The sequence below is a fragment of the Nomascus leucogenys genome, chromosome 17, assembly GCF_006542625.1.
Source record: "Nomascus leucogenys isolate Asia chromosome 17, Asia_NLE_v1, whole genome shotgun sequence".
Taxonomy (NCBI): domain Eukaryota; kingdom Metazoa; phylum Chordata; class Mammalia; order Primates; family Hylobatidae; genus Nomascus; species Nomascus leucogenys.
Window position 1 is genome coordinate 81,343,390 of NC_044397.1, and position 16,173 is coordinate 81,359,562.

The 16,173-nt window shown below is 38.5% G+C and overlaps 1 protein-coding gene and 1 pseudogene across 1 annotated transcript in view; one reads left to right on the plus strand and one right to left on the minus strand.

Moving 5' to 3' along the window:
* Positions 1-461: 461 nt before the first annotated feature.
* The window catches only part of STK31 (serine/threonine kinase 31), a 136,079-nt gene continuing 120,367 nt past the window's right edge, over positions 462-16,173 (minus strand). Inside the window, exons 22-23 of the mRNA XM_030796693.1 lie at positions 10,628-10,696; positions 462-843 (exon numbers count right to left, since the gene is read on the minus strand). Coding sequence (XP_030652553.1) covers positions 613-843; positions 10,628-10,696 — 300 coding nt within the window. The 3' untranslated portion in view covers positions 462-612. The remainder of the gene's footprint in view (positions 844-10,627; positions 10,697-16,173) is intronic.
* Positions 14,258-14,728, plus strand: LOC105737742 (annotated as a pseudogene).

Sequence of the window (16,173 nt, forward strand, 5' to 3'; positions counted from 1 at the left end):
AAAGTCACTTCCACATTTTTGGGTATCTTTACAGCAGCACCCCACTCATAGTACCAATTTACTTTATTAGTCTATTCTCATGCTGCTAATAGACAAACATGAGACTGGATAATTTATAAAGGGAAGAGGTTTAATGGACTCACAGTTGCTCACATGGCTAGGGAGGCCTCACAATTGTGGTGGAAGGTGAAGGAAGAGTAACAGCATGTCTTACTGGTAGCAGGCAAAAAGCTTGCATAGGGCAACTCCCCTTTATAAAACCACCAGATGTCATGAGACTTGCTCACTACCATGAGAACAGTATGGGAAAAACCTGACCCCATGATTCAATTACCTCCCACCAGGTCCCTCTCACAACACGTGGGGATTATGGGAATTACAATTCAAAATGAAATTTGGGTGGGGACACAGCCAAACCATATCAAACTCCAAGTAAACTAAAGTTCAAAGCATACAAACTATTTTGTGCATAGCCAAACATCTTTATTTTTCACAACCTGAATATTAAAGATACAACCTAACTAGTCCCAGAACATTTCTAGATATTTCTGTGTATTAACCAAACTAAACAAAGTTTTTAAAAAGAATATCTGCAACAACAACAATAATAATTTAACAATCAAAGTTGGCTTCACCATTTCTTGTCTTCTCCATACATTTATCCAAGTTCTCCGTCTTTATTTCTTCTTCCTTTTTATATAGGGTGTATTCAGTATCTTTTTCTAGGTTTGGAACTGATTTCTCCTTTGGTATCAAGAAACATTCAGCATTTAAAACTTGTTCAGCAGTCATTGAACTTCTATAATATATCAAGCTACAGAGGAGGGATTTGACTTTATCATCCTGCAAGGAAAAACAGGTGTTACAAAACAAAGGAACAAAGGGACAAATCTGTAATGAAGGAGGATACAATTCACAAATACTTTTGGTCAGTGATACAGGGCTAAAATCAAGTTTTTCTATTTAGATTTTTAAAGTTCAACTATAGTTGACCCTTAAACAACACAGATTTGAACTGCACAGGTAGGTCCACTAATAAGTGGACTTATTTTTTCAATAAATACAGTCAGGAAGGAGGGGCTTCAAGATGACTGACAAGGTATCTGGTACTCCCCTCAACAAAAAAACACACCAAAATAATGAGCCGATTATCACACTTCAAATAGATCATCTGGCTGGGCACAGTGGCTTATGCCTTTAAACCCAGCACTTTGGGAGGCCGTGGTGGGGAGAATCACCCGAGGTCACCTGAGGTCAGGAGTTCAAGACTAGCCTGGCCAACATGGTGAAACTCCATCTCTACTAAGAGAGTTGTATACTTGGAAGTGAAAGAACAATATCTACCATTACAAAACACATATAAACTCCACTGGTAAAACAAACACACAACTAAAGAAGAGAAAGAATTCAAGTGTTACCACAACAGAAAACCACCAAACCACAACGAATAAATGAGAAAGTAAGAAACAAAAGATACACAAAACAACCAGAATCAATTAATATAATGACAGAAATTAACCCTCATGCATGTATCAATGACAGCCTTGAATGTAAACCAGTTGAACTTTCCACTTAAAAGATATAGACTGGTTGAAAGGAGTTTTTTTTTTTTAATGACCTAATTATATGCTGCAAAAAGATGGGAAAAGATGTTCCATATAAAAGGAAACCAAAAGCAAGCAGGTGTAACTATACTTGTATCAGGTAAGACAGACTTTAAGTGAAAAAGAGCAAAAAGTGACAAAGAAGGTTATTATATAATAATAAAGGGATCAATTCAGCAAGAGAATGTAACAATTCTAAACATATACATGGATCCAACAACAGAGCACCCAGATATATAAATCAAATATTATTAGATCTAAAGGGAGAAACAGACTCCACCCAACTCTCACCACTAGACAGATAATCTAGAGAGAAAATTAATTTTAAAAAAACTGATTTTACACTGCACTTAAAAACCAAATTAACCTAACAGATATTGACAGAACACTTTACCCAACAGCAACACAGAATACACATACTTCTCATGAGGATATGGAACATTCTGTAGGAAAAGACCATATCTTAAGCCCAAAACAAAGCTCAAAAAATGTTTTAAAATTAAAATCATATCCAGTATCATCTCAGACCACAATGGAAAACTAAAAATCAACAAGAGAAACTGAAAACTATACAAACGCATGGAAACTGGCCAGGCACAGTGGCTCATGCCTATAATCCCAGCACTTTGGGAGGTGGAGGCAGGTGGATCACTTAAGGTCAGGAGTTTGAGACGAGCCTGGCCAACGTGGTGAAACCTTGTCTCTACTAAAAATACAAACATTAGATGAGTGTGGTGGCAGACACCTATAATCTCAGCTACTCAAGAGGCTGAGGCAGGAAAATTGCTTGTACCCACGAGGCAGAAGTTGCAGTGAGATGAGATCATGCCACTGAACTCCAGCCTGGGCAATACAGTGAGACTCCCATCTCAAAAAGAAACAACAACAACAACACACACACACACACACACACACACACACACACCCACAGAAAACATGGAAATTAAACAACATGCTGCTGAATGACCACTGGGTCAAGGAAGAAATTAAGAGGGAATTAGAAAATGTCTTCGAACAATCACTGGTTCAAGGAAGAAATTAAAGAGGGAATAAGAAAATGTCTTAGAACAACTGAAAATCAAAGCAACATAACAAAACTAATGAGATATAGCAAAAACAGTGCGAAAAGAGAAGTTTATTGCAATTCTTGCATCAAAAAAGGAGTAAGATTTCAAATAAACAACCTGATACATATTAGTAGAAAAGAAAGACTAAAGACGAGAGCAGAATTAAGTGAAACAGACTAAAAAAAATACAAAGGATCAACAAAAAATTTTTTTGAAAAGATAAACAAAATCAATAAACTGCTAGCTGTACTAAAAATTTTTAAAAAGCTGCAATAAGCACGATCAGAAATGAGAAAGAAGACACTATGCCTGATATCACAAAACACAAAACATAAAATTAGCCAGGCGGGCGCCTGTAGTCCCAGCTACGTGGGAGGCTGAGGCAGGAGAATGGTGTGAACCCGGGAGGCGGAGCTTGCAGTGAGCCGAGACTGCGCCACTGCACTCCAGCCTGGGCAACAGAGGGAGACTCTGTCTCAAAACAAAAACAAAAAAAAAATACAAAACATAAAGACTATTATGAGTAATTATACATGAACAACTGGAAAACCTAGAGGAAATGTATAAATTCCTGGACACATACAACCTACCAGGTTTGAATCAGCAAGAAATAGAAAACATGAACAGACCAGTAACAAGTAATGGAATTCAGTCAGTAAGAGAAAGTCTCCCAACACAGAAAAGTCCAGGACCAGAGAGCTTCACTGCTGAATTCTACTGAACTTTCAAAGAACTAACATCAATTATCCTCAAACTACTGCAAAGGTTCAAGAGAAGAGAATTCTCCCTAACTTGTTCTACAAGGCCAAGCCCACCACTACCTTGATACCAAAACCAGACAAGGACACAACAACAACAAAAAACTATAGACCAGTATCCCTGATGAACACAGATGCAAAATTTTTCAACAAAATACTAGCAATCCAAATCCAACAGCACATCAAAAACATAATACACCATGATTAATTAGGATTTATCCCAGGGATGCCAGGATGGTTCAACATACCCAAATCAATGACATGATCCATCACATCAATGGAACTAAGCGCAAAAACCATATGGCAAACCATCTCAATAGACACAGAAAAAGTATTTGATAGATTAAAACATCCCTTTATGATAAAGGCTCTCAACAAACTAGGTATATAAGGAACATACCTCAACAAAATAAAGCCTATCTATAACAAAGCCACAGTTAACATCATTACTAAATGGGGAAAAGAAAAACAATCCTCTAGTGAGGCGCAGTGGCTCACGCCTGTAATCCCAGCACTTTGGGAGGCCGAGGTGGGCTGATCACCCGAGGTCAGGAGTTCGAGATCAGCCTGACCAACATGGTGAAACCTCATCTCTACTAAAAAATGCAAAAAAAAAAAAAAAATTAGCTGGGCATCATGGCAGGCGCCTGTAATCCCAGCTACTTGGCAAGGCTGAGGCAAGAAAACTGCTTGAACCCAGGAGGCGGAGGTTGCAGTGAGCTGAGACTGCGCCACTGCACTCCAGCTGGGCAACAAGAATGAAACTCCATCTCAAAAAAACGAAAACAAAAATAAAAAAAAGAAAGAAAGAAAAACATTCCTCTAAAGAACTGGAACAAGACAAGGATCTCCACTTTCACCACTCCTCTTCAACACAGTCCTGGAAGTCCTAGTCAGAACAATCAGGCAAGAAAAATAAAAGGAATCCAAATTGAAAAAGAACAAGTCGGGGGGTGGAGCCAAGATGGCTGAATAGGAACAGCTCCAGTCTACAGCTCCCAGCGTGACAATGCAGAAGATGGTGATTTCTGCATTTCCAAATGAGGTACCGGGTTCATCTCACTGGGGAGTGCGGACAGTGGGTGCAGGACAGTGGATGCAGTGCACCGTGCGTGAGCCGAAGCAGGGCGAGGCATCGCCTCACCCGGGAAGCACAAGGGGTCAGGGAATTCCCTTTCCTAGTCAAAGAAAGGGGTGACAGACAGCACCTGGAAAATTGGGTCACTCCCACCCTAATACTGTGCTTTTCCAACGGGCTTAAAAAACGGCACTCCAGGAGATTATATCCCGCACCTGGCTTGGAGGGTCCTATGCCCACAGAGCCTCGCTCATTGCTAGCACAGCAGTCTGAGATCAAACTGCAAGGCGGCAGCGAGGCTGGGGCAGGGGTGCCTGCCATTGCTCAGGCTTGAGTAGGTAAACAAAGCAGCCAGGAAGCTCAAACTGGGTGGAGCCCACCATAGCTCAAGGAGGCCTGCCTGCCTCTGTAAGCTCCACCTCTGGGGGCAGGGCACAGACAAACAAAAGACAGCAATAACCTCTGAAGTCTTAAATGTCCCTGTCTGACAGCTTTGAAGAGGGTAGTGGTTCTCCCAGCACGCAGCTTGAGAGCTGAGAACAGGCAGACTGCCTCCTCAAGTGGGTCCCTGACTCCCAAGCAGCCTAACTGGGAGGCACCCCCCAGTAGGGACAGACTGACACCTCACACGGCTGGGTGCTCCTCTGAGACAAAACTTCCAGTGGAACAATCAGGCAGCAGCATTTGCGGTTCACCAATATCCACTGTTCTGCAGCCTCTGCTGGTGATACCCAGACAAACAGGGTCTGGAGTGGACCTCCAGTAAACTCCAACAGACCTGCAGCTGAGGGTCCTGACTGTTAGAAGGAAAACTAACAAACAGAAAGGACATCCACACCAAAAACCCATCTGTATGTCACCATCATCAAAGACCAAAGGTAGATAAAACCACAAAGATGGGGAAAAAACAGAGGAGAAAAACCGGAAACTCTAAAAATCAGAGCACCTCTCCTCCTCCAAAGGAATGCAGCTCCTCACCAGCAACAGAACAAAGCTGGACAGAGAATGACTTTGACAAGTGGAGAGAGGAAGGCTTCAGAAGATCAAACTACTCCAAGCTACAGGAGGAAGTTCAAACCAAGGGCAAAGAAGTTAAAAACTTTGAAAATTAGATGAATGGATAACCAGAATAACCAATGCAGAGAAGTCCTTAAAGGACCTGATGGAGCTGAAAACCACGGCATGAGAACTACGTGACGAATGCACAAGCCTCAGTAACAGACGCGATCAACTGGAAGAAAGGTATCAGCGACGGAAGATGAAATGAATGAAATCAAGCGTGAAGAGAAGTTTAGAGAAAAAAGAATAAAAAGAAATGAACAAAGCCTCCAAGAAATATGGGACTATGTGAAAAGACCAAATCTACGTCTAACTGGTGTACCTGAAAGTGACGGGGAGAATGGAAACAAGTTGGAAAACACTCTGTAGGATATTATCCAGGAGAACTTCCCCAATCTAGCAAGGCAGGCCAACATTCAAATTTAGGAAATACAGAGACCACCACAAAGATACTCCTAGAGAAGATCAACTCCAACCCACATAATTGTCAGATTCACCAAAGTTGAAATGAAGGAAACAATGTTAAGGGCAGCCAGAGTTTAGAAAGGTTGGGTTACCCACAAAGGGAAGCCCACCAGACTAACAGCTGATCTCTCGGCAGAAACTCTACAAGCCAGAAGAGAGTGGGGGCCGATATTCAACATTCTTAAAGAAAAGAATTTTCAACCCAGAATTTCATATCCAGCCAAACTAAGCTTCACAAATGAAGGAGAAATAAAATACTTTACAGACAAGCAAATGCTAAGAGATTTTGTCACCAACAGGCCTGCCCTAAAAGAGCTCCTGAAGGAAGTACTAAACATGGAAAGAACAACCAGTACCAGCCACTGCAAAAACATACCAAACTGTAAAGACCATCGAGGCTAGGAAGAAACTGCATCAACTAATGAGCAAAATAACCAGCTAACATCAGAATGACAGGATCAAATTCACACATAAAAATATTAACCTTAAATGTAAATGGGCTAAATGCTCCAGTTAAAAGACACAGACTGGCAAACTGAATAAAGAGTCAAGACCCATCAGTGTGCTGTATTCAGGAAATCCATCTCATGTGCAGAGACACACATAGACTCAAAATAAAGGGATGGAGGAAGATCTACCAAGCAAATGGAAAACAAAAAAAGGCAGGGGTTACAATCCTAGTCTCTGATAAAACAGACTTTAAACCAACAAAGATCAAAAGAGACAAAGAAGGCCATTACATAATGGTAAAGGGATCAATTCAACAAGAAGAACTAACTATCCTAAATATATATATGCACCCAATACAGGAGCACCCAGATTCATAAAGCAAGTCCTTAGTGACCTGTAAAGAGACTTAGACTCCCACACAATAATAATGGGAGACTTTAACACCCGACTGTCAAAATCAGACAGATGAACAAAACAGAAAGTTAACAAGGATCTCCAGGAATTTAACTCAGCTCTGCACCAAGCAGACCTAACAGACATCTACAGAACTGTCCACCCCAAATCAACAGAATATACATTCTTTTCAGCACCACAACACACCTATTCCAAAATTGACCACATAGTTGGAAGTAAAGCTCTCCCCAGCAAATGTAAAAGAACAGAAATTATAACAAACTGTCTCTAAGACCACAGTGCAATCAAACTAGACGTCAGGATTAAGAAACTCACTCAAAACCACTCAACTACATGGAAACTGAACAACCTGCTCCTCAATGACGACTGGGTACATAATGAAATGAAGGCAGAAATAAAGATGTTCTTTGAAACCAATGAGAACAAAGACACAACATATCAGAATCTCTGGGACACATTCAAAGCAGTGTGTAGAGGGAAATTTATAGCACTGAATGCCCACAAGAGAAAGCAGAAAAGATCTAAAATTGACACCCTAACATCACAATTAAAAGAACTAGAGAAGCAAGAGCAAACACATTCAAAAGCTAGCAGAAGGCAAGAAATAACTAAGATCAGAGCAGAACTGAAGGAAATAGAGACACAAAAAACCCTTCAAAAACCAATGAAACCAGGAGCTGGTTTTTTTAAAAGATCAACAAAATCGATAGACCACTAGCAAGACTAATAAAGAAGAAAAGAGAGAAGAATCAAATAGACGCAATAAAAATTGATAAAGGGGGATATCACCACCAATCCCACAGAAATACAAACTACCATTAGAGAATACTATAAACACCTCTATGCAAATAAACTAGAAAATCTAGAAGAAATGGATAAATTCCTCGACACATACACCCTCCCAAGACTAAACCAGGAAGAAGTTGAATCTCTGAATAGACCAATAACAGGCTCTGAAAGTGAGGCAATAATTAACAACTTACCAACCAAAAAAAGTCCAGGACCAGACAGATTCACAGCCGAATTCTACCAGAGGTACAAGGAGGAGCTGGTACCATTCCTTGTGAAACTATTCCAATCAATAGAAAAAGAGGGAATCCTCCCTAACTCATTTTATGAGGCCAGCATCATCCTGATACCAAAGCCTGGCAGAGACACAACAAAACAAGAGAATTTTAGGCCAATATCCTTGATGAACATTGATGCAAAAATCCTCAAAAAAATACTGGCAAACCGAATCCAGCAACACATCAAAACGCTTATCCACCATGATCAAGTGGGCTTCATCCTTGGGATGCAAGGCTGGTTCAACATACGAAAATCAATAAACGTAATCCAGCATATAAACAGAACCAAAGACAAAAACCACATGATTATCTTAATAGATGCAGAAAAGGCCTCTGACAAAGTTCAACAACGCTTCATGATAAAAACTCTCAATAAATTAGGTATTGATGGGACGTATCTCAAAATCATAAGAGCTATCTATGACAAACCCACAGCCAATATCATACTGAATGGGCAAAAACTGGAAGCATTCCCTTTGAAAACTGGCACAAGACAAGGATGCCCTCTCTCACCACTCCTATTCAACATAGTGCTGGAAGTTCTGGCCAGGGCAATCAGGCCGGAGAAGGAAATAAAGGGTATTCAATTAGGAAAAGAGGAAGTTAAATTGTCCCTGTTGGCAGATGACATGATTGTATATCTAGAAAACCCCATTGTCTCAGCCCAAAATCTCCTTAAGCTGATGAGCAACTTCAGCAAAGTCTCAGGATACAAAATCAATGTACAAAAATCACAAGCATTCTTATACACCAATAACAGACAAACAGAGAGCCAAATCATGAGTGAACTCCCATTCACAATTGCTTCAAAGAGAATAAAATACCTAGGAATCCAATTTATAAGGGATGTGAAGGACCTCTTCAAGGAGAACTACAAACCACTGCTCAATGAAATAAAAGAGGATACAAACAAATGGAAGAACATTCCATGCTCATGGAGAGGAAGAATCAATATCGTGAAAATGGCCATACTATCCAAGGTAATTAATAGATTCAATGCCATCCCATCAAGCTACCAATGACTTTCTTCACAGAATTGGAAAAAACTAATTTTAAGTTCACATGGAACCAAAAAAAGAGCCCGCATTGCCAAGTCAATCCTAAGCCAAAAGAACAAAGCTGGAGGCATCACGCTACCTGACTTCAAACTGTACTACAAGGCTACAGTAACCAAAACAGCATGGTACTGGTACCACAACAGAGATATAGACCAATGGAACAAAACAGAGCCCTCAGAAATAATGCCGCGTATCTACAACTATCTGATCTTTGACAAACCTGACAAAAACAAGCAATGGAGAAAGGATTCTCTATTTAATAAATGGTGCTGGGAAAACTGGCTAGCCATATGTAGAAAGCTGAAACTGGATCCCTTCCTTATACCTTATACAAAAATTAATTCAAGATGGGTTAAAGACTTAAATGTTAGACCTAAAACCATAAAAACCCTAGAAGAAAACCTAGGCAATACCATTCAGGACATAGGCATGGGCAAGGACTTCATGTCTAAAACACCAAAGGCAATGGCAACAAAAGCCAAAATTGACAAATGAGATCTAATTAAACTAAAGAGCTTCTGCACAGCAAAAGAAACCACCATCAGAGTAAACAGGCAACCTACAGAAGGGGCGAAAATTTTTGCAACCTACTCATCTGACAAAGGGCTCATATCCAGAATCTACAATGAACTCAAACAAATTTACAAGAAAAAAACAAACAACCCCATCAAAAAGTGGGCGAAGGATATGAACAGACACTTCTCAAAAGGAGACATTTATGCAGCCAAAAAACACATGAAAAAATGCTCATCATCACTGGCCATCAGAGAAATGCAAATCAAAACCACAATGAGATACCATCTCACACCAGTTAGAATGGCCATCATTAAAAAGTCAGGAAACAACAGGTGCTGGAGAGGATGTGGAGAAATAGGAACACTTTTACACTGCTGGTGGGACTGTAAACTAGTTCAACCATTGTGGAAGTCAGTGTGGCGATTCCTCAGGGATCTAGAACTAGAAATACCATTTGACCCAGCCATCCCATTACTGGGTGTATATCCAAAGGATTATAAATCATGCTGCTATAAAGACACGTGCACACGTATGTTTATTGCGGCACTATTCACAATAGCAAAGACTTGGAACCAAGCCAAATGTCCAACAACGATAGACTGGATTAAGAAAATGTGGCACATATACACCATGGAATACTATGCAGCCATAAAAAATGATGAGCCCATGTCCTTTGTAGGGACATGGATAAAGCTGGAAACCATTATTCTCAGCAAACTATCACAAGGACAAAAAACCAAACACTGCCATGTTCTCACTCATAGGTGGGAATTGAACAATGAGAACACATGGACACAGGAAGGGGAACACCACACTCCGGGGACTGTTGTGTGGTGGGGGGAGGGGGGAGGGATAGCATTAGGAGATATACCTAATGCTAAATGACGAGTTAATGGGTGCAGCACACCAACATGGCACATGGATACATATGTAACAAGTCTGCACATTGTGCACATGTACCCTAAAACTTAAAGTATAATAATAATAATAATAATAATAAAAGAAAAACTGGAGGACAACTTTCAGTCAGATATCTAAGTTTATATTACTGTGTGTGTTTCAAACCAGTAAATGTCAAAAAGGTCACATACCAGATGAAACTGATCCACTTTCGGGATTCCATCTTTATTTATCTCAAACTCCTGATTTTGAACAGAAAGCTGTGAAAGAAAGAAAGAATGAATAAATATCCAATGTATTAATACACCAATCTATAGAAGACTCAACTCTGGAACTTCAGATCCTGGTGACTAGAAAAGAGCTTACTTAAAGAAAGCACATTAACTCTCTTACAGGGTAAAAACACTTTCATTGTAATTACTTGTTCACAAGCAACCAAATGGTTCCTGGGGCTCCTAAAGTACCAATCAGAGGGGACGTACACACTATGAACACTTTAATATTTCCTCACATTATAAGAAAATGTGTTAAAACTTGGTAGCCTATATCATGTTAGCTTCACCAATACTCAAAAATTAGGTACAAAGAAAATAAATCAGGCAAGTTTCTTTCTACCATAATATCTAACCTTTGTTCAAGAAATATAAGCTAAACTTAAAAAATAAACTTCAGAAATAAGGGGGATGCAAAAAATAAATTAATTAAATTTAATTTAAAAACATGGAGAATTTTTTACATACACAAAGGTATTCTGAGTCCCACTTATTCATCCCCTAGCCCTAACAACCATCAGCCAATGACCACTCTTACCCTATGAACAAATGCATATATATTATCTTTGAGGCAAATCCTATGTATTTCATAATTTCACCTGTAAATATCTTAGTACATCTCTCTAAGAGACAGTCTTTTATTTTTACACAATCGTATCATTATAAGAAAAATACTTTTATACAAAATACCTAGCTTTCAAAATTTGAGTAATCTCATATCAAATTAGTTTACTTTTTAGTTTATTTAAATCCAGATCTAAACAAGTTTCACCCATTGCAATTAAAAAATGAGCAGAAGGGCTTTTGGTCTCTTCCTGTTCCTCTCCATTAAGTACAATTATAAAACCTGAAAATACCATAAAATATAACCAAAGGAAAACACTGAAAGGTTTAAAAAAGGAAGAAAAACTAGTTGAAGACCCCAGGACTAGAGGAACAACATAGTAACAGGTTGTCTTATAACCCTCCCAACTGAAAAAAAAAAAAAAAAAAAAAAAAAAAAAAGTGAGCCAGATCTGATGTTTCCTAACTCCTAAGCCTACAACAGAAAGCAGCCCAGGTAGATTCATTCTTCTCTTGAATTTAATAGGATTGCCATCAACACCACCAGGTGAGGCCAGGAGAAACAGCAAGAAGGTTCAACTGGAAAACTCACTGTCAATAAGCAGCCACAGGAAGCATTCACCATCCTCAGCAGCAGCACCACCTGAGACACCAACGAGGCCACAGGCACCAACAAAGGGAAACCACACCACAAGCAGCTGTTCCAGTAAATACACTCTGACACCCATAAGTAGGGGGATCCCACCATAACAAGGGATGGTTCTGGAGGTATTCTGCATCTGTGTCATAGGAAAAGAGAGATCCTGCCACAACTAGCACCCAGCTCAAGAAGCTTCATCCCATAGACCAGAGTCTCCATTCCCATACTTAGAAGCACCAGGCAGTTCAGCCTTGAAAAGTTCATTTCATTCTCTCAAACACCATCAGCAGGGACCACTGGAGGCCCAGCAGCACGCAACAACTCAAGCAGATCAAAATATAACTGAAAAGTTTCTGAAAATTAGATTGTCGTTAAAACCACAGTTCAAAAAGTAGTCCAGGACCTCTGTTTAAACCTAAACAAGGTGACTGCCTGCTAAAATAAAATTTTCAGTAGGACCCAGAATCTACTAAAATAGTATCCAAAATGTCCAGGATACAATTTAAAATCACTTGTCATACAAAGTACCAGGAAAACCACAACTTCAACGAGAAACTGCAATCAACACCACGACGAATCACATAATTATCTGACAAGAACTTTCAAGCAATGGTCATAAAATGCTTCAACAAGCAATTATAATTTCTCTAAGGTAAATAAAAAAAATTTCAGCAAAGAAAAAAGTTATTAAAAAGAATCGCATGAAAGTTATGGAACTACAAAGTACAATAACCAAAATCTTAAAACTGGATGGGATAAATTGAAAAATACAGAGATGACAGAAGACAAAATCAGTGAACTCCAGAACAGATCAATACAATTTGCTCAGCCTGATCAGAGAGAAAACACACACCCAAAAAAAAAAAAAAAAAGAATAGAGAGCCTCAAGGACCTGTGAGACAATAACAAAAGATCCAACTTTCAGAGTCTCAGAAGAAAAGGAAAAAGATAATGGGGCCAAAGGAGTATTTTAAAATAGTGGCTACAGATGAGTGAGTAAAGAAACTGTGATGTGTGTGTATGTGTGTGAGTACACATATACACATACATACATATGTACACACACATGCATACAATAGAATATTCAGCAATAAAAAAGAATAAAATCATGTCTTTTGCAGCAACATGGATGGAATTGGAAGCCATTACCTTAAGTGAAACAACTCAAAATCAGAAAGCCAAATACTGCATTTTCTCACTTATAAGTAGGAGCTAAATAAAATGTGCATATGGACACAGAATGTCAAATAAAAGTCACTGAAGATTCAAAAAGGTGGGAGGATGGGAAAGGGGTGGAGTATGAGAAATTACTTAATGAGTACAATGTACACTGTTCAAAATTACACTAAAAGCCCAGACTTCACCATTAAACAATATATCTGTGTAACAAAACTGCACTTGTTCTCCCTAAATCTAGAGAAATTTAAAAATAAAAAAAAAGTTTAAGAAAATAATGGTTGAAAAGTTCCCACATTTTGAAGAAGATTAAAGAAGATGTGCAAACCCCAAATAGAAAAAATCTTAAAAAAAAAAAGAAAAGAATGAAAAAAGATGTTTGGGAAAACTAAAGACAAAGAAAAAATCTTGAAAGCAAGCAGAGAGAAATAAAACATTACCTATAAGAAATACTACCTTGTATGATAAACGTTTATCATATGAAATTATGGAGACCGAAGGAAGTAGCACATTTTTCAACTTTTAAAATAAAATAACTCTCAACCACCACACATTCTATGTCCAGTAAAACTATCCATCAGTAATGAAAGTGAAATCAAGATGTTCTCAAATAAGGGAAAACGAAAGGAATTTGTCACTAGACAATCTTAAAGAGTGGCTAAAGGAAGTACTTCAAACAAAAAGAAAATGATTTTTTAAAGGAGTCTTGGAGCATAAGGAAGAAATAACAATGAAAAAAAACAGAAATATGACTAATACCACAGACTATCCTTCTCATCATGAGTTTTCTAATCATATATGATGATTCAAACCAAAATTACACCACCATCTGATACTCAAGACAATGATATTTAAAAGTGGGGAGAATAAAGGAACCTCAAAGGAAGTGACGTTTCTATACTTCACTCAAAATGGTGAAATGCTGACATCATTAGAATGTAATAAGCCGCATATGTATATTGTAATACCCAAACCAACCACTAGGAAAACTGTAAGAGGCAATACACTCAAAAACACAATATCCTCTTCTGGATGCTTCCTATTCCCTGAAGTGCCTTTCCAACTGCACCATACTTGCTCCAAGCTCCAGGCTTCTGCTATAAGCGAGCACTGCTATCAGCGAGCACTGCTATCATCTACCTCCAGCCACCATCATGATTATCTCTGACAATTACAAGATCTGAGACACTGCAAACAGGCTGTGCCTGGAGTGGGAGAGGAAGATGGTCAGTAAGACATAGGGTAACATTGATGACTTGTTCATTGGTGGAAATGCCTCTACTGAAGGACCCAAGGGTGAAGGTACTGAAAGCACAGTAATCACTGGTATTGATATTGTCATGAACCATCACTTGCAGCAAGCTGGCTTCATGAAAGAAGCCTACAAGATGTATATGAAAGATTACATTAAATCAATCAAAGGCAAACTTGAAGAATGAAGACCAGAAAGAGTAAAACCTTTTATGGCAGAAGCTGCAGAACAAATCAAGCACATACTTGCTAATTTCAAAAACTACCAGTCCTTTACTGGTGAAAACATCAATCTAGATGGCATGGTTGCTCTGCCAAACTACTGTAAGGATGATGTGACTCTATATGTGATTTTCTTTATGGATGATTTAGAAATGGAAAAAAATTAACAAATCTGGCAATTACTTTGGATCTATCACCTGTCATCATAAATGGGGCTGCTTATCATCCACACAATATCCGGCCTTTAGACAAATGGGAATAATGTCATCTTGAGTTTTTCATTTATTTTGACCATATTTATCTGGAGTAGAGGTGTTGTTTAAAAAAAAAATAAGACACCATGTAGACATGTATATATGTGTGTGTATATATATATATATATCTCAAGATGGACTCTTAAAATTTTTTCAAGTAACCCACAGGAAGGGAAAAAAAGAAAAAAGAAACAGGAAACAAACAAAACCAGTAATACAATGGTAGACTTAAGCCCTAAAATATCAATAATCACCCTAAATGTAAATGGTCTAAAAACGCCAATTAAAAGACAGCCATTAGCAAGAGTAAATAAAAAACAATGCAACCATGTGTTATTTACAAGAAACTCCAAATTCAACAATGTAGGTACCTTTGGAGTAAACGGATGGCAGAAGATATACCATGCAAACATTAATGTTGAAACACAAGAATGGCTGTATTAATATCAGACAAAGTAGACATTAGAGCAAAGAAAATTAGTACAGAAAAAGAAGGATATTACACAATGATAAAAGTATCAATCTACTAAGAGGACATAACAATCCTAAATATGTACGTATTATACAAGATGACCTTAAACTACAAGATAGAGTTGAAAGGATAAATAGGCAAGTCTACAATTATAGCCAGGGACTTCAACTCTCAGTAACTAACAAAACAACAGGAATACATAACAGGAATATATTCTCAGAAATGCATCATGAGGCAATTTCATTCTTGTGTGAACATCATAACAAATGTACTTACACAAACCTAGATGATCTATCTTACCACACACCTAGGCTATACAGTGTAGCCTACTGCTCCAAGGTTACAAACCCATATTGTATGTTACAGTACTGAATTACTTGCACTGGAGAAGGAGCACTTTAATTCTCTGAAATAGGAGGCAAAGATAGAAGGCTGGGTAAACAGATAACTACAGTTGTCCCTTGAACAATGTAGATTTGAACTGTGTTGGCCCACTTATATGCAGATTTTTTTCAACCAAACATGGATGGAAAAATACACTATTAATGAGACATAAAGCCTGCATATATAAAAGGTCCACTTTTCATATTAGCAGGTTCCACAAAACTCACTGTGGGACTTTGTGCAGATTTTGGCATATGTGGGGGTCCTGAAACCAATTCCCTGTGTATACTGAGGGATGACTGTAATTTGTAAGTGCTCAAATTTGATGAAAAGCACATAACATGATCTCCAGTTTTTCACTAAAATAAGAAGTAAGATCATCTGAGAAGAATGAGGATAGGATCTAAGTGGAGACTTGATGAGAAGGTTTAAAATAATTGTTGAGGGGAATGTGAGAATAAGCTGGCTGTGAGGAGGTCAAAGAACCAAAAGAAAGCACCAA